Source organism: Pleurodeles waltl, chromosome 12, assembly GCF_031143425.1.
Source record: "Pleurodeles waltl isolate 20211129_DDA chromosome 12, aPleWal1.hap1.20221129, whole genome shotgun sequence".
NCBI classification, from domain to species: domain Eukaryota; kingdom Metazoa; phylum Chordata; class Amphibia; order Caudata; family Salamandridae; genus Pleurodeles; species Pleurodeles waltl.
The window spans coordinates 703,813,109-703,835,213 of record NC_090451.1 but is presented as its reverse complement, the minus strand read 5'-3'; the positions used below and the strand labels follow the sequence as shown (position 1 = coordinate 703,835,213).

The 22,105-nt window shown below is 44.1% G+C and overlaps 1 protein-coding gene across 1 annotated transcript in view; it reads right to left on the bottom strand.

The window, feature by feature from the left end:
* LOC138266905 (polyamine-transporting ATPase 13A3-like) overlaps positions 1–22,105 on the bottom strand; it is a 228,487-nt gene that overhangs the window by 111,373 nt on the left and 95,009 nt on the right. Inside the window, exons 7-11 of the mRNA XM_069215643.1 lie at positions 12,552–12,621; positions 11,724–11,858; positions 8,229–8,301; positions 1,816–1,947; positions 1,531–1,713 (exon numbers count right to left, since the gene is read on the bottom strand). Coding sequence (XP_069071744.1) covers positions 1,531–1,713; positions 1,816–1,947; positions 8,229–8,301; positions 11,724–11,858; positions 12,552–12,621 — 593 coding nt within the window. The remainder of the gene's footprint in view (positions 1–1,530; positions 1,714–1,815; positions 1,948–8,228; positions 8,302–11,723; positions 11,859–12,551; positions 12,622–22,105) is intronic.

Below are 22,105 nucleotides of genomic sequence, written 5' to 3'. Positions count from 1 at the left end.
GGATAAAGATCCGCTTTTGAGTGTGATCTACGTCTGTAGTTTGTAATTCCTCCTCAAACCTGTGTCTTTTCAGTTGGGAGGACATTGATTGTTCCTCTGAGTAGGAACTGGCTTTCGGTTCGGTTGCTGGGCGTTTTGGCACCGAAACCGTGTCTTTTGTTGTTTTCGGCTCCGAAGAGATTTTCCTCTTTTTCGGTGTCGTACCGTCTTGGCGTCGACCATCGTCGGTGCCGCTATCTCTGTGCCGAGCAGCTTCGGTGCCGCTGTCTCGGTGTCGACCCTTGTCTGCGGCACTTTCTCGGTCCCGAGAGTGCTGCGTGCCCGTGTCTCGACCTGAGTCGGACGATCTCGGCACCAGTTCGCCCTTTTTCGGTGCCGATGGACGGTCACCTACTTTATGGGTTGAGCCATGGCCTGTCGGCAGTGGCGTCCCCTGGGCTTTGTCTGTTTTCTTGTGTGATGCTTGTTTCGACGTCTTACTCACGGTTTCTTCGACGTCGAATTCTTCTGAATCCGATTCGTGGATGGAGAATGTTTCTTCTTCTTCTCCCTCTTCCTCGAACCGTTGTTGTCCTGTCGGCGTGGCCGCCATCTGCAACCGTCTGGCTCTTTGGTCTCGGAGCGTTTTTCTCGACCGAAACGCTCGGCAGGCCTCACACGTCTCTTCTTTGTGCTCGGGTGACAGGCACAAGTTACAGACCAAATGTTGGTCTGTATAGGGATATTTACTGTGGCATTTAGGACAGAATCGGAACGGGGTCCGTTCCATCAGTCGCGATGTTGCACGGGGTCGGGCCGACCAGGCCCCGACGGGGGATCGAAATTACCCCGAAGGGCTACCGGAGCTCTTCAAGATTCGGTGTCGATTCTAATCTAACCAGATACCGAACTAAACAATACCGACAAATTTTCCGTTGATTCTGACTAGCTTTCCGACCCGAAACACGGAGCGAAAAGGAACACGTCCGAACCCGATGGCGGAAAAAACAAACAAACAATCTAAGATGGAGTCGACGCCCATGCGCAATGGAACCTAACTGGGAGGAGTCCCTCGGTCTCGTGACTCGAAAAGACTTCTTCGAAGAAAAACAACTTGTAACACTCCGACCCAACACCAGACGGCGGACTATGCACAGCATGTGTATCTGCAGCTACACATGCCACCAAACACATAATTTCTCACTTTAATTGCCATGAATGTTTCCATAAAGGGCCTTCTGGTTAACCACCTTACCTTCTCACCAGTCTTGCAACTTTCACACCAGCTCTCATGCTACTTAATAGACATAACCACCCACACCCCCACTAAAAAATGCATGTCACATTCCACACCCAAAACCCGCCCGCTTCTAAGATTTCCTTATTTCTTTACATATGGTCCCCCGCCTAACCTAACTTTTTAGCTCTCCACGTCCTTACTTCTTCACACCCTCAGACTCAAACGTGCTAGGCCCTCTGCCTCTATTTATCTGCACTAATTTTACTTTCCACACAAAGATCCAATTCCAGACATCACAGGCATGTGCTTACCTGTGCTAACTACAAGTGCCTTGACAGCCTCCCCACTGTAGTAGCGGGTTTGAATCACGGCAGTTCCACAAAACAGAGTATGCCGTTTGTGCTCTTCTGGGTTGTAAAATTCTTCTTTGATCAATCCGTTGGCTGCCTGGGATGGGTCAGGGAGATGAGTTTTAGTTACAGGAACACTCTCTCCTGTGCAAAGGAAGCATAAGAAAAGTATTCAGGAAAACTAATGCTCAACAACAAACAAAACACCGATCAAGAAAACTTGTGAAATGTAGACACACTCCTCACCGGTCAGCATGCTCTCATTCACAATGCATGTGCCACTGGTCAGAACCGCGTCACAAGGCATCATCATCCCATTGGCTGGAATGAGAATAACATCACCAGGAACAAGGTCTGTAGAGAAGATCTCTTCAGTCTCTGTGGGAAGTACAGACAGTTTAACCAAGAGCCTGATGGTGAACTCAAGAAGATATGTGCAGATGAGTTTCATTATAGCTAGAATGCAATATGAGATTATGTCAACTATGGAGAACCAATTCTCTGGGCACGTTCACCTTACCAGTGTTTCAGTCTGAGCAAGAGCTCAACGTTAAAGGATGAAAAGCATTAACACTATTGATACGTTTATGGAGTATCCCGTGAACGTCTAATCCCCAGCTCTCTCCTTTTACAAAAGGGGCCTGGCAACATGAAGAATGGGGTCTCATGTTATGCGCCAAAGCTATTTGCAGCCAGTACACCACATCCTCCAACATTCCAGGTGCATCCTCCCTTCCACGCGTTGCATCACACCCAATACTGATCCTTGTCTTAAGTGAGTTATCTGGACAATATGGCTGAGAAGCAGTGAATGGAAGGTAGGTATTCATAATCCAGGAGTCTATAGCTGGGAGTAACAAAACAACTTACAACTGAGGCAGGTCTCTGTGTTGTTATCAACCAAAGGAGACAGATTTCCAAATACATAAAGTATTAAAGAAATGGCTTTAAACAGCTCGAATTCAAGCAACAATTTTGCTGGTCAACAACAATGCACAATCAGTAAACATTAAATGTTGCACAAAGATTACACATGCTGAGCAACCAATTAATGGAGATGTTTGGTATGATGACATCCCCTATGTGCTTTTATGAAATACTATCCAGGTTTGAAACAAACAGTATCTGTAGTAAGTGAAACGTCTCTATAGTCTCTACAACCTAAACAACAAGCTCATTATAATCACGCAAGACAATAGACCCCCAGATACTCTTCTGTGATTATCCCGAGAAAGGCTATGCATTTTCATACAGGATCCAACATCAATGATGTCATGTTTTGCAGGGGAGCAGACGGGCATTTTATCCACAGGAAACAAGTTTTTGGTTCTCTGGAAAGGAATTTATTAGGCTTGTGACAGGAAGTAAAAAAGCAGGACTGACTGCTCTGAAATCGCTACCCATGTGTGATGACAATATAGATGACAAAAAACAGTTTCTACATTCACGTATCCGCAGGCTTTTTAAAGCAGTGCCTACAGGCTCATTTTGTTTTATACCTTGGGCATGGTGCTGTCTCTAAGTAAAAGTTGGGCTCAGGAAGAATGAAGCAAATGAAAATGTAGGATTTCAAGGCTAGTTTGCTGGAGCGTTTGAAAGACAGAGCTTATTAGGAACAAATTGTTGTCAGATAATATTTTATAGGACCCAAGCATGCATAGACGTTTATCTTACTCATCCCTCCAGATCAATGTCATAGCAACTAACAAAGCCTCCTACAACAATAGACGCTGAAGGTCAGACTTAATTCTGGACTCGAAGAGATTTCCATCAAGTTAGGACATGGCTAATTTCCTTAACAGAGCCTGGGAAAAGCAGGAATAAATATTGAATACCTTCTAGAAAATCTTTAACGCGTTAGACAGCGAAAAATAGCCCTCAGATATATTAGTGAAAAGAAGTGATAGTATATAAAAGCACTTCAATAAATGAAAATTGACAAGTGGAGGCTGGATTTAGCCAGTTACAAAGATGAACACATTTCTTACCAGTGATGAGGCTCTTTCCTGTGGAGACAGCAGATTACTCATCTTCCGAATAGCCCCCATAGATGCCAAGCTGGATACCAAAAGTTTCCTAGCATTGCTCCCCTTTGTCGCTAGGTGACAGTGCTGCTAAGTGTTAGCCTTGTTCCACCCTCAGAAGTCACAAAGGAGGATATAAGCATCACCCCACCCATCAGTTTTCTGCTTGATCATTTCACGCCATCTAACGCAGAACACAAAACTATTGGAGGAAACCAGTGTACAGATCAGGAATTTGGGACCTTTTTAAACCATAAGAAGAGACCACAAAACAGAAAGGTGAGATGGGAGGGCTGGGCAGAATCTGCAGTTTGATTATCGACCAGAAAGAGCATTACCAAAGGTAAACAAGTTGTTCTGACGGATACTTCTGATCCCAGATTAATCACCTTTATAACAGACACCAAAAGCTTAACTCCTTAAGTGGAGGGTCTGTGGAGTGGGCTCAGACTATAAAGTCCTGCAGGACCAAATGGGTGAAATGCCCTTCTAGTTAGACCTCGCTTTCAAAGCAGTAGTGCTTTGTGAGCGTGTGCACTGACGCCCTTGTTGCTGCTTGACAGACGCTGTGAACAGGCACTACCCCTGCCAACACAGAGGTGGCAGCCCTGGCCCAGGTGGGAATGGCCCTCAAACTTTTCAGGAGCTGATTTTTGGCCAATGCTTAGCAAACTCTTATGCAAAGGACAATCCTTTACTGCACCACCTTACCTATCTATCTTTGCCCCAGAGAACCCAACAGATATCTGATCGTCCACCCAAAGGTCTCTAGTGGAATCAATAAAAACAATACAGCTATTTTGGATCCCAGCCAACAGAGTCTCTCGTCCTCTTTCAAGGGGTGAGGCAGAACAACGAACACTGGGAGGATAATGGACTGGCAGAGTGAAAAGGAGTCACGAATTGACAAGAAAGCTGCCCTGATCCACATCACTTGTCTGCCTGGGAAAAAAAGTGGTATAAATCTGGAGCATCGAGAGAGCCTGGAGGTCACTCACACTATAGGCTGAAGTGATTGCAACAAGGAAGTCAGTCTTTATGTTAAAAAATACAACAACCAGCTGTGCATCGCCTTGAAGGGAGTACACAAGAGATGTCAGGACCAAAATAATGTCCAACTGTGGCATCACAACAGTCTGGAAAGGAATGTGTGTCAAACCTTTAAAAAAAAGCCTTACAACAAGTAATTCCCACAAGGATGGTTGGTCCGCAGAAAGCTGAAATGGCCCATAAATAACCTTTGAACGCCAAAGACAAAATATATCTGACAGTTTGGCCCGTAGAGCGCCTGTCCTGCAGACACCAAGCCAGACCACAAATTTGTCCCAGAGCCTGGCATAGATAGACTTCATGGAGGGGTGCCACAAGCTGACAAGCAGAATGAAGGAGGCTAACAGGCTAAGAAGCCCCAGAGCTGCTCCCACTGAGATACCGGGCTGAGGCTGAAACATTGGGATCATAGCCCAAAAGTCCTACCCAGGTTGCAATGGAAGGAAGAACTTGAACTGCACGATTTCCAAGACAGCTCCCAAAAGGAAGTATCTCCATCAGGGTCAGTATGACTTTGGCTCATTAATCAAGAACTTCAACGACATCAGGGGGTTCACCGTGATCTGGAGGTGGTTTACAACTGACTGTGGAGCGCCTGCCTTCACCAGTCATGAGGTCGGGGAAAACTGGAAAGACCAACTCTGAAGATGGGCGGCGACCACTGCCATCACTTTTGTAAACATCCATGGAGCACTGATAAGGCTGAAGGGGAACACGGCAAACTGAAAATGCTCTTCATCAACATTGAACAGAGGTAACACCTGTAAGAATGCAGGACGAGTACAGGAAAATACATTTCCTGGAGGAGCGGGGTTGCCATCCATTCACCTGGATCGAGGGCAGACAGATTCTGGGCCACTGTGACCATTTTGAATTAGTCTTTCGACATGGAGAAATTCAAAGCGCGAAGATCCAAAATTGGACGAAGGCCTCCATCCTTCTTCAGCACCAGGAAATAGCAGGAGTAACAACCTGTGCCTATTTCTATGTCTAGAACTTAATCGATGGCCACTTTGGACAGACAAGCCTGCACACTTTGCAGTAAGATGGATAGGTGCTCCTCTAAGAGCTGCTCTGATGTGGGAGGAAGCTGCGACTGAAACAGAAGGGCATAACCCTGCATGATAAATTGAAGGACCCATCTGTTGGATGTTTTGGATTGCCACTGTGGGAGAAAAGAGCTGGCACCTGCTTCAATATGGGGGTTGAGAGCCACTAGGGGTAAACTAAAGCAGCTCGGATGTCGATGCTATAGGGGAGTGGGAAATATGAAGACTGATGTGCCAGGTTCCCTGTGTGTTGCCTGCCTCATCTGCAATCCCCAAAACCACTGGGGGGACTGCAGAGGGGGAAGAGGGCAAGGGTTTTCGATTTTAAAATCCTCCAATGTCAATAAAAGAGGGACGGAGCTCCGGATCCACATTCAAAGGCAAATTAAGAAAGGAACGGACGTCAGTGGTGACAATTAAATACAGCTCCGCTTAGTCACTTCTGGGGTGGAAGAAGGCCAACGCAGAGTTACACTGCATTACCAAGTAGCCCACAGGAGCACTACAATGAAAGTTTCCAGTTGCAGTCTGACATCGGAGGAATAAAGGCGAAGAATATGCAATTAGAAGCATCATCAGGAAAGAAAGACATCAAAAGAATTACCTCTTCTACTTCTGGGTAAAAGATGTTCTCCCGTAAGAGTGCTTCACCTTATTTAGTATATCGAGATACAAACACACTGTTGAAAGGCTGTCATGCAGAATTATGGCAGGCATCCTGAAAAGGAGAACAGGAGATCAAGCCTGCAGGGAAGCACTTGCCCGGCTCTAATGACGAACACAGATCTAGATAACATCAATGATGCTGTAAGTCCAGAGTACCTGATGACAGAATATGCATCAGCCTTTAAAAATGGTATTAGCTACATGCCGAGCTCTGGAAATCAACAAGTAAACTCTTTTGCAGTACCAGATTGAGAACCGGTGTTCTTCATTCAGAGATGACTGTTTTTATTAGCTTGCTTTTTAGCAACCATTCATGTTCTGCCTAGATTGTCTTCTTTTGTGCTTGAACTACCCAGAAGCTGAATCACCGCGACTCTAGTAATGTTTACAAGTTGACAGTTCTGCCAAGTTGCACAGATGACCATTTGATCCTAAGTGATCATGCCTTCATCAGAATTCCATTATCTGGGGGCATAACTCTTGTAGAAACGTTCATGGTGCCTCATACCAGAAAGGCAAGAGGTTCTGTTAGACTTTTCAGCTGCCAGTGTCTCAAAAATTGCACGAGTCTGTATTTGTGGGAAAGAGGAGTCTGATTTTTTCACTGCACTAAGAATGGTGACAACCTCATTATTGGAGAATTTGAGACTCTGACCTTCAAAGTATGCCAACACCCATCTTCCAAAAGAAGGATAATAATAAAGATAAATAACCTTGTGGTGGAAAGATTAGCAAGGAGGAAAATGACCATGCATACCTTACATACATACGCAAAACTGCCCCAGAAGAGAAATACTGCATTAACATGATACATTGAGTAAATCCCAAAACGTTATTTGCCAAAAGGTATTTTTAGTAAGAAATTATTTAGGCACACTTATATTTGAGGATTTGTGTTTGACAGAGAAGCAACAAGTACCATCTAACCGACACTGCTAACCACCAAAGGAGCAGGCTCAAAGCAACACATTAGCAGGCAATGCCTACTGTGGTCATTTCCTGCTTTTTTAATTTTGTTCAGAAGTGCAATTTAAAGAGCATCTTTTTTAAATTTAAATACACTTTTAATGAAAAGATCTGCTTCCAAACAAAGGAAGTAGGCATGTTTTATATGAGTATTTTAGCTATCCTCTGCTTCACCTAGCCGATTTGCTGATACAACAGTCCAGGCACATACATGATTGGATTTTGTGTTCTAAACAACTTTACTAATTTTATTGTTTTCACACACAAAAAAGTTTGTCCATTCACACCAGGGAACAGTAACACTTTTACAGAGTTAACTTTTTCAATCACGTGCAGAAGCTATGTTGTAACTGGATCTTTAGATCCTATGCCTTCAAAATGTGCAGGGGCAAGCTCTGCATTGCCATTGTAATTCATAGCTTTGGTAAAAAAAAACAATTTAAAAAGAGGATAGACTTTTTAACAAATAGAAGTGATATGAGCATTTTTATGTACTCTTCCATAACTATCATTTCTAAGCAAAAACTATCATTTGAAAGCTGAACAATAACGGAATAAAGTTGTCTGGCCCAAAATTCCACCCAAGTGGGTGCCTGGATTTCTGTCTGATCAACTACATGCCAACTGGACATGCTCATAGGGGTTCCCAAGTATAAACAATGTGTCTGGAGGCATGCAGCAAGCTCTACCACACAATAAACTTGGAGTCACAAAATACTAAGAACGAATGCTGAATAATAGACTGTCTTTCTTTGTGAGATCACAGTGTCAATTCTATTAATGAAGCTTGTTCTTAGATCCAGTTGGAAGAGGTTGATTGTCTAAACGCCATGAATGTCAAAGAAGATCCCATTGTGGGCAAGGCATGGTTGTATATTCTAGGGTAGGTAGCTGTGTAACTCACCCTGGTTTCCTCGGTACACAGTCACACGCATCACGTTGTGAGCAGCCACCATATCATGAAGGAGTATGTATTGCTGAAAAAAAAAAAAAAAAAAAAAAACAACTCCATATGAAAAACAGCTATGTTCACAGAATGTTTTGGAAGACAGCAACCCTCCCCAATATCTTCTGACAAAGTATGGCAGAAGTGAAAAGCTTCACAAGGATTTCACTGACTCAATCCATACTTATTTTTTGTTTGTTTTTTACTTCTTCAAAATGTCACTATAAAGTAGACACTAAATCTTCATCTTAAGAAATACTGTGCGAAAATACCTAGAATATAGTTATTTTATGTCCAATTGGTACTCCTGCACCTCACCACACATCTGTAAAATGCAAAAACGGAATGCAAACTTCAATAATTATTCGTGCCTCTAAGAGGAGATAGTTTCATAGAGAGGTCACACACTGTGTATCCATTGAGAAAGAATTCTCACCTTCCTAACTATGTTCCTTCCTTGAATACGAATAGAGATCTAGACTCCTGGAAGGTATGCCATAAAGCACAAAAATGAGCAATGGTAGAACCAGAGTTTGATGTTGTGCCCTCTTGCTTCTATGACTCTCTGGAGCTGACCAAAGGGTATTAGAGCGCTTTACAGTAGGTACAGGAAATCACAATAGCAGCAAAGAACAAGTTACTTATCTTCTGTAACAACCTTTCTGGTCGACGCTCTTATCTAACCTTGTGAATATTCCCCAGGCGCCCAACTGGAACTAGAAACTTTAAAGCAGTAGTCGTGCACCAGGTAAATGGAGTCGATGGTTCCACTCAATACATTGTTCCACTCTGAAAGTGACGAACAGAGCTGCTTGTAAGTGCCACCCATGCATGCCAGCGCACGTTACTTTCTTAGTCTGCCTGTGTCCTCTGGAATAGAGCCTAGTGGCAGCCTGGAAAGACCAGCGACCAGATCTCCAGATTGAGACATTTTTAGATGGAATAGAGTACAATTCGCAGAATACCACCTTGAATGCATCTGCTCTTGTATGATCTCAGAAGTTAAGCAGGACTGGGTCTGGGTACTATCTGGATAGGAGAGTATCCATCAGAAAGTTCCTTACTGAAGGTAAGTAACCTGTTCTTCTGATGGATTCTTCTAATAAATTCCTCACTTTTAGAATAGATACTATAGCAGCATCTTCATGGGGATGGATCGGTTAACTGGCTCGGTTCAAAAAGTCCTGGAGGACCCACTGGGCAGTATACCTCTCCAGGCAGACCCGACTGTTGAGGCAAAACTTTGTGAATGTGTGAATGGACGCCCACATAGCTGCTCGACAGATGCTCAAGACAGGCAGTTAGTGTGCTACGGCAGTGGTAGCAGCTTTAGCCCTGGTAGAATGAGCTCAGAAGCCTACTGAAGGTCGCTTCTTCGCCAGTGTGTAGCAGATGTTTTAGAAAAGAACAATCCATAGATGTTGTGTTTTGTACTGCTTAGCCCTTCTTTTCTTTGGAAAAGCCGACCAAGAGCTGATCATCTACTGGTTGGTCCATGGTATGATAGATATAAAAGCTTAACATTTTTAGGATTCAAGCAGTGGAGCCCCACTTCCTCCTTAAAATCTAGGAGAGTGATAGCCTGACAACATGGAAAGGAGTTCCTACTTTGGGTAGGAATGAACCTTGGGTCTTCAAAGCCAACGTATCAGGGAAGGTGGTGATATAAGGTGGATTGATTTAGACTGGGAAGCTCGTTCACTCATCTAGCTCATGTTATGGTGATTAGAGAGACTGTCTTCAAGGTCACAAGTCTAAAGTAACAAATGTGCAATGGCTCAGAAGGTGTGGGCTAAGTTCAAGTCCCACTGAAGCATTACAGAGGGTTTTGGTGGGAACATGTTGAAAAAAACTTTCAAAAAGGGTTATTTGAATAACATAGTCCGGTCCAGCAGAAGCAAAACATCAAAAGAGTAGATAAATAACCTTTAACAACGCCCAAAGTATGTGTTTGCTCAGCCAAGAACAGAACCAACAATAAAACTTCAGACAGCTTTGAATGTAATGAGTCAATCCGTCAGGTGCTGCACCAATCCACAAACTTGTCACAATGGCTGGTGTACAATGAATTTGTGGAGGGACACCTTACTGGCAAGATTTACTCAACAACGTCAGGGTTCAGGATGGAGGTCAACTGCAGCCACTCAATATCCAAGCATGGAGATACAACGTGTGGAGGTCTGGGTGCAAAATCCTGGTCCGCTGCTGCGACAAGAGATCCTCCGAAAGAGACAGCTTGATCAGAGGACAGACTTTCATGAAAAGCCTCGGGCCCAATCCAGTGAACTATGATTTGGGGCTGGCCATTCATGATCTTCAGAAGTCAGGGTAGGCAAGGCAATGGATGGGACGGCACACAGGAGACCTGAACCCCACTCTTGACAGAATCAGTCTCTGATCAAGAGCTGCTTTGGAATCTCCAGCATGCATCTGTGCAGACATTGCACTTTTATGATTCACTAGGCACCTGCAGCTGGCATGCAAGTAGCAGCCAAGGAGACAGCTGGCATTCATCAATCGAAGAGGAAATCCCATGGAGGAAACCATGCGCTTGCCAAATGTCTTGAATCTCCTGTGCTCAACTTTTGGGTGAGGTGGTTGGCATCAACCTTACTGGTGAATGCTTGCGCCACCAAGCTCTCAGGCATAGTATGCTTAGAAAGTCAGGATCGCCTGAGGTGGGTCTACAGTGTCAAGTGACCTGCCTAGTAACTGGTGATCTCAATATGGTTTTGCACAAGTGCTCAGAAGGGTGCACCTAAGGACTTCACTAAACGGTAATAGACGTTCTGCAGATACTTGACCGGGCTGGAGTACCTCTGGCAGCACATTATTTCTCACCTCTATAGTACTTAGCATTATTGCCACCCTCTGTATAACAGTGAAGGAGACGCCTTCCTCAAAGATCGGGCCGGGAGGAGAATTAAATAAGTACCTGGAGAAGTATCCAGGCCACTGGCACCCCGTAGCTCCTCACACCAGTTCTCATTGTATTGGAGAACTAAATCTTCATTGTTATCATAACTTTCATTGTCTGAGTCAGTGCTGAAAATAATACGCCAATCTGACCCCTACCATGTGGTAAGAACAAAGTATCCGAATCAGAAGGGTTGTCTGTCTTAGGAGTGTGAAATGGTATTAAGGCTTCTGAGCAGAAGCATTTATTGAGGTTTGCAGGTGCAAACTACTGTCCAGAACGATCCCTAAGGAGCATTAAAGGATGTCTAGTTTCCAGGTACTCAGACTCAGGAGGGGCTTTGCTGGGGGTGAATAACAAGGAACTCCATCTTCAGCGGGTTCAGCTCCACATGGTTGAGGTAATTCATGTCAGCTTTCACCAGCTATGAACATTTCATTCACTCAACACTCTGGAAAGAAGCACTAACATTTAAGAAAGAAACACAATTGCTTAAAATCTGTACAGCAGGCGGCTGAGAACGAGATGCCTCTTACCTTTCTGACAGTGTAGAGGGAGGTACAGATGGACACCATGGACATAAACAAGATGGCTGCTGCATACAGGTAATAATCATCTAAGGACCATAGGACCATACTGAAGACTTGGAAGATGTAGAATGGATTTAAAACCTAGAAGACAGACACATTGCATGCAATCAAAACACACAATTAAAGAGCACAACTGATATATTCAGGAAGGAATAGTAAAGAACCAATGCACCCAGTGGCAATCTGCAGTCCCTGGAAGCAAATTATACAGTCAAATACACCGAGAACCTCAGGAGTGGTATGTCCCTACGACAGTTACCAATATTACAGATAGCCACGCATACAAGAGGCAACTGCAAGCAACAGAGCAAAGCAGGAACCACACAAAATAAACCCAGGAGGCAAAAGTATTCTATACAAATCTAAACATTTGGAAGCAATCTGCATAGTTAATACACTCATCACACAAATAGGGGACCCAGAGAGCAAAAGCAATACGTTCTATACCAAAGAGGTACCAGCATCCAATCAATGCATCCAATAGGTAACACCACACTCAACAGAACAAGTCAGAACCACCATGCAATACATACACCCAAAAGTAGATACTACACATTCCATACACAAAGGTAATAGCATACCAGCTACATATTCTGTGTGGAACAGAACGCAATCTGTATACCAAGAGGTAACAGGCACCTTTAACAAACAGGCAAGTGTGCACAATCTTTACCCAGCATGCACCACTGCATATTTCATGTGTAAACCTCCACACAATAACCTTGAGAAGCACATAGAATCCTCCACCCACCGTGACCCCCACCATGTTCTCACCTCTTTGATAAGAAGTTTGGGGATAGAAGGCACTTTCACTTCAATCTGATTAGCTCCATAGAACAGCTTGCTGTAGAACAGAGAAGCAAAGGTTTTGCAAAGTAGTTATTTTCTTTAATAAAAATGATTTCATGATTTTGGCAACACTGCTTTCATACCAGACATCTCAAAAATAATTTATATTGTTTGACTACATATGATAAATAAAAAATGGAGTGGCGGCAAAAAGCGACCCCTCCCATTCATCTCCAAAACCTAAACCATAAGAAAAGGGCTCAGGATCCAACCTAGGAGGCAAGGCTCCTGCCGGCGTCCGAATCTGCATCGTATGACGCCCATCCGGGTCCATGTCGCAGTTGGAGATTACAATGATGATGTCACCCCCTGTGGGCATGGACTGCGCCGGGAGTGTTGGGACCGGTCTTGGACGGTCAGGGTGGTAAAACCGACGCTGGTCCGGATACATGAATGGATCCTTGGGTGCCCCTCGGTGCCAAGGCTGCAGCCACAGCCCGAAACCTGAAGGGGCCCAGTCCAACTCCGCTGGGCCCAAAGGTGCTCTAGTGGAGTAAGGCTGCCCAAAAATAAGGCGTATTGCCTCGTAAAACTGAGTTGGGCAGGGGCTGCTCCAGCTCCCAGAAACTCGGAGAGGCACGGATGTGCCTGGGCTGCACAGATGAGGCTTAAAACGTCAAAGCTCCCTTGTCTCGTCAGCAGATGGACAAGGAGAAGTTTAAGAATATTTCAACTTCCTAAACGACCTCTTATGCCTCAACTTATCTGATCACCAGAATACTTGGAGTAGGATGATGACAATGGAGGACTCAGGGACCGATGCTGGGACATTCCTCTTGACCGAGATTTCACCTTCAGTCGAGCGTCGGGCTGCCATCAGCTTTAGGGATCCTTCCCTCAAAGCCTTCAGATGCACAGCCTGACACAGAGCATGACTGAGTCGTGGTCACGCAACAGGCACTAAAGACACGATGTGTGGATCAGTCATGAACATTGCCCGATGACAGGATTCAAAGGGCTTGAAGCCGGTCTTCCTAGATAACATTACTCGATGCACCAGAAGTAGAACACTTCAAAAATCTTCAATAAAATGTAGAAAAAAGCCAGTTCAAAAAAGAGACTGAGGGGCAGCTCTCTCATGATCAGCGCTTGCTGGCACGGAAAGAAAAGAACTGACATCACAGTGTCTTTCCTTCATGGACTTTACATAGCACAGAACATCCTGCCGAGATGGAGGACAGCAACTATGGAGCTCCCCAGCAAAAGCCACTAGAAGACTGCTGGACTTGGGCTGGGGATCTATTTCCAGAAGACATCACTACAATGTGCAGAGTAAGAAACTGAGTGGCGACACTAATTAAGCAACTGTCCAACATGTCAGTGCACGGTCCTGCTAAACCACACTTTCAACATTTACAACACTCTGTCAGGGAACAGATTGGAGCTTAGTGACTGAAACCACCTTTCAGAAGCTTATAAAAGGGACACTCTGAAAACAGAATGTCTGGATAGGCATGAATTTAATACAAGGTTTACTCTGTGAAGATGTATATGGTGTTTATGTGGTTCACTGTGAGCGTGAATTTGGAAGTTAGCCCTACATGCTGCAATGTGTACAATTTGAGTAATAGTCCAGCGGATTGGTGTATGTAGCTGGAAGCATGTGCTCAGTCTTGTGGTCACTGATTGATCTAGAAGAAGTTTTGAAGAAATTCAATGTGCAGCTTTAAAAGATTACAAGAGTCCATGTAGGCTCTGGCTGTATCTAGTAGGGTAGAGGGATTTGTGGTGGGCACTGAAGGTTCTTGGTTTTTTGCTTGGCTTTTACAGAAGGGCAAGGACTACACTGAGGTATGTTTGCGGTGTTTATGTAGATGGAAGAACATAAATACATATTAATGGGAAGAGCACTGGGCAAGTGTGATCAGGTGGGTTTGAATAAATGACCCTGTACTTACATGCTGCTTTTACAAGAGGATCAATGCATGGTGCATGCAGGAAAACACGGGCCCGTACCTTGTGGGTAGGGAATAGCAGAATGGCTGGGTTGAGAATTCCATCGGCAAATTTTGTGGTATCCGCTATTATATGATGCAAGATGTTGGGAAGATTACTTGACTGCTGTACTCGGATTTGTGTGGTTGCACCTCTCATTTCGTTTTTGCAATTGATTTCCAAACTAAGATTACAACAAGAAGAAGCTAATAATTATGGGTGAATATAAGGGCCGAGCACTGGGTGGTTGTGGGGGTGTGAAGGGATAAAGGTTGGGAGCCAGGATATATTGTTTGAATAACTTGGTTTCCCCTCAGGACTCTTGTAGTTTGTTTTGGCTCTCTTGTATGTGTGACAAGAGAAAGAAAATACTGGTTCTCATTTACCGCAGCAGGCACTTAAATACAAGCACACAGCAAGGGATTATTCAGTCATCCATGACAAACAATGAGGATCCTGCAATGGAGATCCCAAGGAACTTGGCAACCTCAATAATGCTGTTTTAAGAGTTGTTCAAGTCTATTCAGAATAGACTCGGGAAATGATGCCCTACTGGCACCACGCTGTCCCCGCTAAAGGCAGTTGCCCATTCCACAGTGCACCTCGCTGCAGAGGAAATTCTCTTCGATCCTGAGAGAAAGCCATTGGCTTCTTCTCAAGGCAACCATCGAGGTTAAAATCTGCTACTTCTCTTACAAAGCTCTACAATATGGTATATCTGACTACCGCGCTGACCTCTTCTCCTTTTCAGGAGGCTTAAGACAACCTAGGAGTAAGAGTTCTTTTATACTGGAAACGCTAAAAATCAGATCCTCCCAAGTACTCAAACTATACTTTACAGGCACCTTTTCAAGCTGCTGGCGCTCCCAGTCTCTTCACATAATAACACTTAACATCTTGGCGTTCACAAAAGGCGCAAAGGCTCACATCTTCAGGACTTACGTTGCCAGATTTGGTCTGAGAACTTCAACAATTTAGGAACCAGAATAGTAAAATACTCACTAATGCCATAACGGAGTCTAGTTACCAAGTGGGGTCAGAAAATGATCTAACAGTCACTAATATCAGAACAGAGACTCATTATTCATTCATGTGTGTCTGGATGCGGCAAAAGAGATTAATATCTTGCCAGCTTCTTCCCTTGTCAACCACTCCTTGTTCTCCCCACCATTGATCCTAAAACTAAGTAACTATGTGAATGTGACGTTCTTCACAGGAAAGATGGCAACAAGTCTGAGAATGGTCCTTTATGTTTTGGTGGCTCCAGAATAGATCAGCTTTTTGCTCAGAAGTTGTGGGGAGAGCACAATAAGAGTGACGCACATAACTGACAATATCAGGAGAATGTGAAAGACTCTACTGCTATCATCACATGCGGCGAAAGCATTCAAATTAGTATTTGAGTTTCGAGGATGGATTCACAGTGGGTAACACTGCCCGGCATCTTTGATCAGAACAAACAGGGATCCTATCACCGTGGATAAAGAGGTACAGATTGAAGTGGTAACGGTCAGAGTGCTTAGGAACAGTACCTAAAGGAGGTGAAGATGGGGTGAAAATCACATACCATTATGATGTAAATGATGTAAGCTAATGGTGTTCAGCTCTGCGGATGAACGAACAGGCTAAGGGGTGGTCTCTGGGTTCAAGATAAATGTAGCTCTATTTCAGATTTTAAACCTCTCCGTCCCTCATTGGACAGATGTCCTCGCTTAAGTCTCAGGTTTCCTTTGCAATGGGATAAAGGAACAATATCTCACCTGGAAATGCAAGATTGCTCCAACAGCTGACAAGATTATCGAGTGCCTTACTTTTGGTAACAGTCTTTCTGGTGGATACTCCAACTAACCACAGGTTCCTCACCATTAGATGAAGCCAGAAGACCAACTGAATCTGGATAGTTCTACCACTAACGGCTCCTGTGTGCCACTAGTTGGCACTGTGTGCTCTGCAGCATCCTCGCACCGGCCTGGGAAGTAGGAGAGCAGCATACATGCAACATTCTTGCATGCAGACACCAATTTCTTCATTTGCTTCCCTTCAGAGTCCTCAGATGTGAATCAGACTAAAGAGATTGTCAATGACTGTGCGCTGATATTGAACTTGGTGTATTTTTACCAAATGCAGATGTCCACTTCAGAGAGTGTTGAGGAATCTGTGGTTCAAGTATTCACAGGAAAGAGCATTATCCTCTAAATGTAGATTCTCGCCTTCAAAAATGCTAGCAAAGCAATAGCACCCATAAGGTGGCGGGTTTAACGTCCAAAACTAAAAAGTGTTGCAGGACCGGGCACTCAAAAGGGCCCTCTGTTGACTTCGTTATCATGGCAGTGGTGCTTGATGAACATATGTACCATGATTGCCATAATTTCACAAATGTCTACAACGGACACTCCCTTTGTCAGTGCTGTTCTTGCAGCCTTGTCCATGGTGGAATAGGCTCCCAGACCTTCAGAGAGCTCCTTCCTGGCCAATTTATAGGATACCTTTATGCAAAAGACAATCAACCACGCCAGCGTCCTGTTTTGCACCACTTTTCCTTTGTTGGTCCGAGCAAAACCCACAAAGAGGTGGTCTTCCATGCAGTGTTCCCTGGTGCAATCCATTTAAAAGCTCAGGATCTTTCAGGGTCTAGTCAATGAAGCCTCTCCTCCTACTTCAAGGAGTGTGAAGGAGCAAAAACGCAGGGTAGGGTGATTTGATTGTTCAACATGGAAGGGCGATACCACCTTTGGCAAAGGCGGCAAAGACCTCCAGACCAATTTTGTCTGGAAAGGAAGCAATGCAGGGAGGATGAACCAACAGTGCCTGCAGTTCATTCACATGGCGTGTGAAGTGATAGCTATACAAACGATGGCTCTGACTGCTCTAAGTAATGAACAGCAACATACATAGGCTCAAATGGGGTGTGTAATACATTATAATATTTGGGATAGGTGACTACCTACCTCAAGGAAAAATCAGAATCCTTCTCAAGATGAACACTTAAATTCACATAATTGACCTGCGATCAACCCCCTTGAAACTATGGCACACACCACAGGCTCAACTTAGGGCAACAAGTAAAATATTTATGATGTATCAAAACAGCAATAAAGCCAAAATGCAAAGCGATAAGAATTCAAAACTGAATTAGAAAATAGATTAACATTTAAAAACAAAAAAGACAAAAACCCAATAAGGGGAACCAGAGATCTGAATTTTTAAAGTTTTCAGTAGAACTAGTGCCAGAAAGCACAAGGCGCCAACGTTAGTCAATAGTCTCCCTAGATTGGGACTTCGGCTCAGCTTGAGGCTGACCACGACAGAGCACAGTCCATATACAACAAAACGGTTTGGTTTTGGTCAAAGATTTTACCTTTTAAGTCCCAATCCACTAAAGAAGTACCCTTCTAAAGCCCCTCAGAAACTTGGGGAGGGCACTTAAAGGCTCACAGGGTGTTCAGGAACAGGCCAAAAGCAAGGTCCCATTCAGGTCCATTTGTCAACAGTCAGCTGGGCAGTCGCAAGAACGTTTTCTAGCTTGTTCTATATCTGCAGCTTGAACATGAGGACAATTGTATGAACTTTGGAGTCCACTACTTTGTCTTAAGTACAAAAGGGAGCAAGTCCATTTGTTTAGAATTCCGCTCAGATAACAGACAGTAGGTCCAATCCTCTTTTCGTCTTACTCAGGTCCAGAAATGTTCTGAAGTGGTTGCCTGGGAGTGCCACATTTATGCCTGGCACAAGCATGTGGGTGGGAATGACTCCTGGATATGCCCTTCCCAATGGAGAAACGTTTCCAGCGCCAACCATACATTCTTTGGCCATTTGCAAGATAGCAAATCTCTTTGGCGACACTAAACCAGGGCTCTGAGTGCTCTGGATGCTATGGTAAACTAGTGTCCTCCAACACCAAACACTAAAATCCAGTTTGAGGGAGCCTCTGTATCTACAATAAACCAAGAGACAGACATCTGGTAGGACAAAAGCAGGGCTCTTCAGCAACCATACACAAGAATGGTTTTGGCATCCTGTTCTCTCCCTTTTAAGTGTTGCATGTGATCAGTAGACCTGTCAATCAGGAACTGGTACTGTGCTGTCAATAGGGGGCCCTGCATATTCTGCCATGCACTATGGAGTTATCTCTACTCTTTCAGGTCAGTCTATTTTTTGTCCCCGGAAAATATTTCACCCCTATTCAAAGCTAATTGCTGGCTGCAAGCTGGCAGAAGATTATGCTAATTTGTCATCTGACACTTCAAGCAGGTAAAGGGTGACTTTTCAAAAGTTACTTTTCCTTAATAGTTATTAGAAATCTTACTTTATCATTGTATTAGATTTTAATAACTATTACAAATAGTTGTTTAATTATTATTCTAGCTAGTCCCATTCCCGAGATACAGCATTGAGAATGTAATGTGTGCTCTGGTTTTCCACAGGGAACACCAAAGCCTGCTACAGTGATAAATATTTTTGGGGTGTTAAATCGCTCTAAAGACATGTTAATATTACATGTCTACATTTCCTATTTGCAAATACACACACCCTACCTTGTGGGTGAAAAGGTTTACATGGGGGTGACTCAGTTTAAAAAAATGAGGATTTGACCTTTCAAAATTGTTTATTTTAACAGGTTGAAAACCAGTTTTTACACTGCTACAGTCAGGCTACAATGGTAGGCATGAAAATGTGCTTGTACTGTCTCTGTAGTGTGTGGCACAACAGGTGCTGCAGCCCACTAGTGACAGTTAAGTTACAGGCCCTAGATACATTTATTTTGTAATATATAGTCAGCACTCATAGGCAAGTTAAATAGACCAACTGGGAATATTCCAATTCAACGATGATGAAAGTCTAAGGACATCATCGAGTCTCCAAGGTCTACAGCAGAGAAAACTGTGCCACGGTCAGCTATTGAATTTCTCCTCCTTCAAGAAGGCGTTCAATGTCCAGAGTCCGGCATAGGCCCGAGACCCCCGTTAATCTTTGGCACGAGGGAGTAGCAAGAGTAGCATCCCTTGCCCCTCGGAGGCTGGCACTCACATGGAACCCATGGTCAAAAAGGGGTTGACCTCCTGCATCAAAATAGAGGTGAAACCAGGAGAAATGCTGCCTTGTGTGGGAAGGATAGGAGGAGAGGAAAAAATGTAAGACGGGACATAGCCTCTTTGAACAATCTGTAAAGCCCATTGGTCAAATGTGAGATTTCGAGCTGGTGGGGGAATGTCTGCTCATGCCTCCTACCGGCTGGCTGTGGGTCTCAGATGTGAAATCAAAGTGTCTTGTGGGCTGCCGCAGAACGCAAGAAGGAGGTAGACAATTGGTGCCTTTGCTAGTGTGAGCTGATTCAACTATGTCCTCTGTCCCGAACCTTCTGTCAGTTGCTGCACCGGCTGAGAAGGTTGGCACTGCCTATATTCTAAATCGCCAACATAGCCCTAAGCTTGCTATAATGCCGGTGAAATTGGCCTTCTGGCGACAATAATGCAAGGGACCATGCTCAGGTTAAGAATACCTTTAAATCATTCCTGTGGTGAATAAGCTTTTTGCTCCTCAAAAAACCTGAAGTCTTTACAGGGCACATCCATAAAGGATGCTTGAAGTCCCGTGAAAATCAATTGCCCTGCATCCCAGCACTACGCTGGTGCCCACAGTGCAGCCAACACAGTTTGTGGTATCCAGGCCAGCTCTCAATATATTTATCCGAGTCCTGTTCATCCTGAATCATTTGGGCAAGTGTCAGCTTGACATCCTCCAGGCAGCCAAAAAAATCTCAATGGAAGAGTCCCACAACACAAGTGTTTCAACCCACAAGACATAGCATACTGAAAGAGTGCAGAGCTGGAATAGCTGAAGAAAAAAAAGTCTTATTACAAAAAAGCATTAGTGCGCTAGGATTTCCTGCCTGGGGGTTTTAAAAGGAAAAGCATTCAGGATCACTTTGCTCATGAAGGCCTGCACTGCAACATTTTCATGCCTAGGGTGTCTCAGGATTTTCAGGGACTAGCCTTTGTCACACGGCCACAGGCTGACTGACTGCAAGGGCCAAACATGATTTTGATCGGGTGGGCATTAGGGTGTCAGCGTGCCTCATTAAAGGGCACAAGAGGCTACAAGAAAACTGGTTGTGGTTGGTGTATTTCAGTTAGTAAATGACATTTAGTCTCAACAGTGAGTAGCTGCAAATCTAACACCTCAGCGGAAGAGATGCTTTTTTAAGGTGGTGGACCAGGTAATGTGTTGGGTTTAGTTTCTGGGTAGGTGCCTAATCCACTGGCATTTTGACAGCCTAATCAAAGTAATTTATCCCTATATTGAAAACAGAACACATTGTTCACTTCCTCTTCATCCTCATCCAGAAAACATTTTGAACACCCTGCACCTTATCAGTCAGAGCCAAAAAGACCTACAGCCTCTAGTAATCCTCACATTGTGAAAGAGGCTGATGGTCTAATTCAGTCCCTACTGGTTGTGCCTTGGTAATTTCATACAGTGACGTAGGCCTGGCAGACAGACCGACATCTGTTCAGGTCGTAACATGCAGCAGAAATGGTCCAGGTACAAATGTTTGCTGGAGGGTCAGCACAGTGGTGAGATGCATTGATCCAGGAACCGAAACAGAGGTCTACACCAGCATCATTACGGTCCTGAAAATGGGTCCAGATTGCGGAGCCAGGTGAGGACCCGTCAGCAGAAGTCCAACTGGAGGCCCTATGGCTCCATGTGATGATCATACCCTGGGTTAGTCAGTACTGAGTTTTTGGGGATCCTTAGTTACACCAGACTTTTTTGTGTGTACCAGTCTATTGGCCCCACTTATGAAAAGATCTGCTTCGTTTGAACTGGCAATCCCTGTATGTGTTGAATGTGTATAAGTGCACAGCAGGGGCTCAATATTCTGTGATTCTAGGCAAATCACTTAATATCCCCATACCTAAAAAAAATTATGTAACCATCTGTAGTGTAACTGGTGCGCATGCAACACTTCAATACGTCGAGTTATATATATAACTGCAAAAGAATCAAATTAAATTTGAAAAGTTGTTACATTAAGATCTGCTATGTAGTGGCAAAACAGCAGTCTCCAAAAAAACTGAGGGCCCATTTCACCAGGGCACAGTGTTAGAAATGGGGTTCCTGGTTGGCTAGGGTAGGCACCTAAGCCACGCAGGATCCGCCATTCTAGTCAGGGCAAGGGAGTCATACCTACAATAACACCTGCTCACCCCCTTGCTAGCTTGGTAAGAGCAGTCAGGCTAATCCCGGAGGCAATGTGTAAAGCATTTGCACAACACAAACAACCTCATGGACGCAATAAATACACCACAAGGAAAACTCCATTACAAGTCATGTCCAAGTATACTGTATTGCATAAAATATCATTAGATCAAAACATAAATCAGTAATAGTGTACCAAACAGACACTTATCAGACCATCATCTTCATCATGAATGTGAAATAAGGAGAAGCATTCCTATATTGCATATGCCCTATAAAACATTACCCACCCTCCCACTACATACAAGGCAGATCCTGCAAATATGCACCTCACCCCAAAA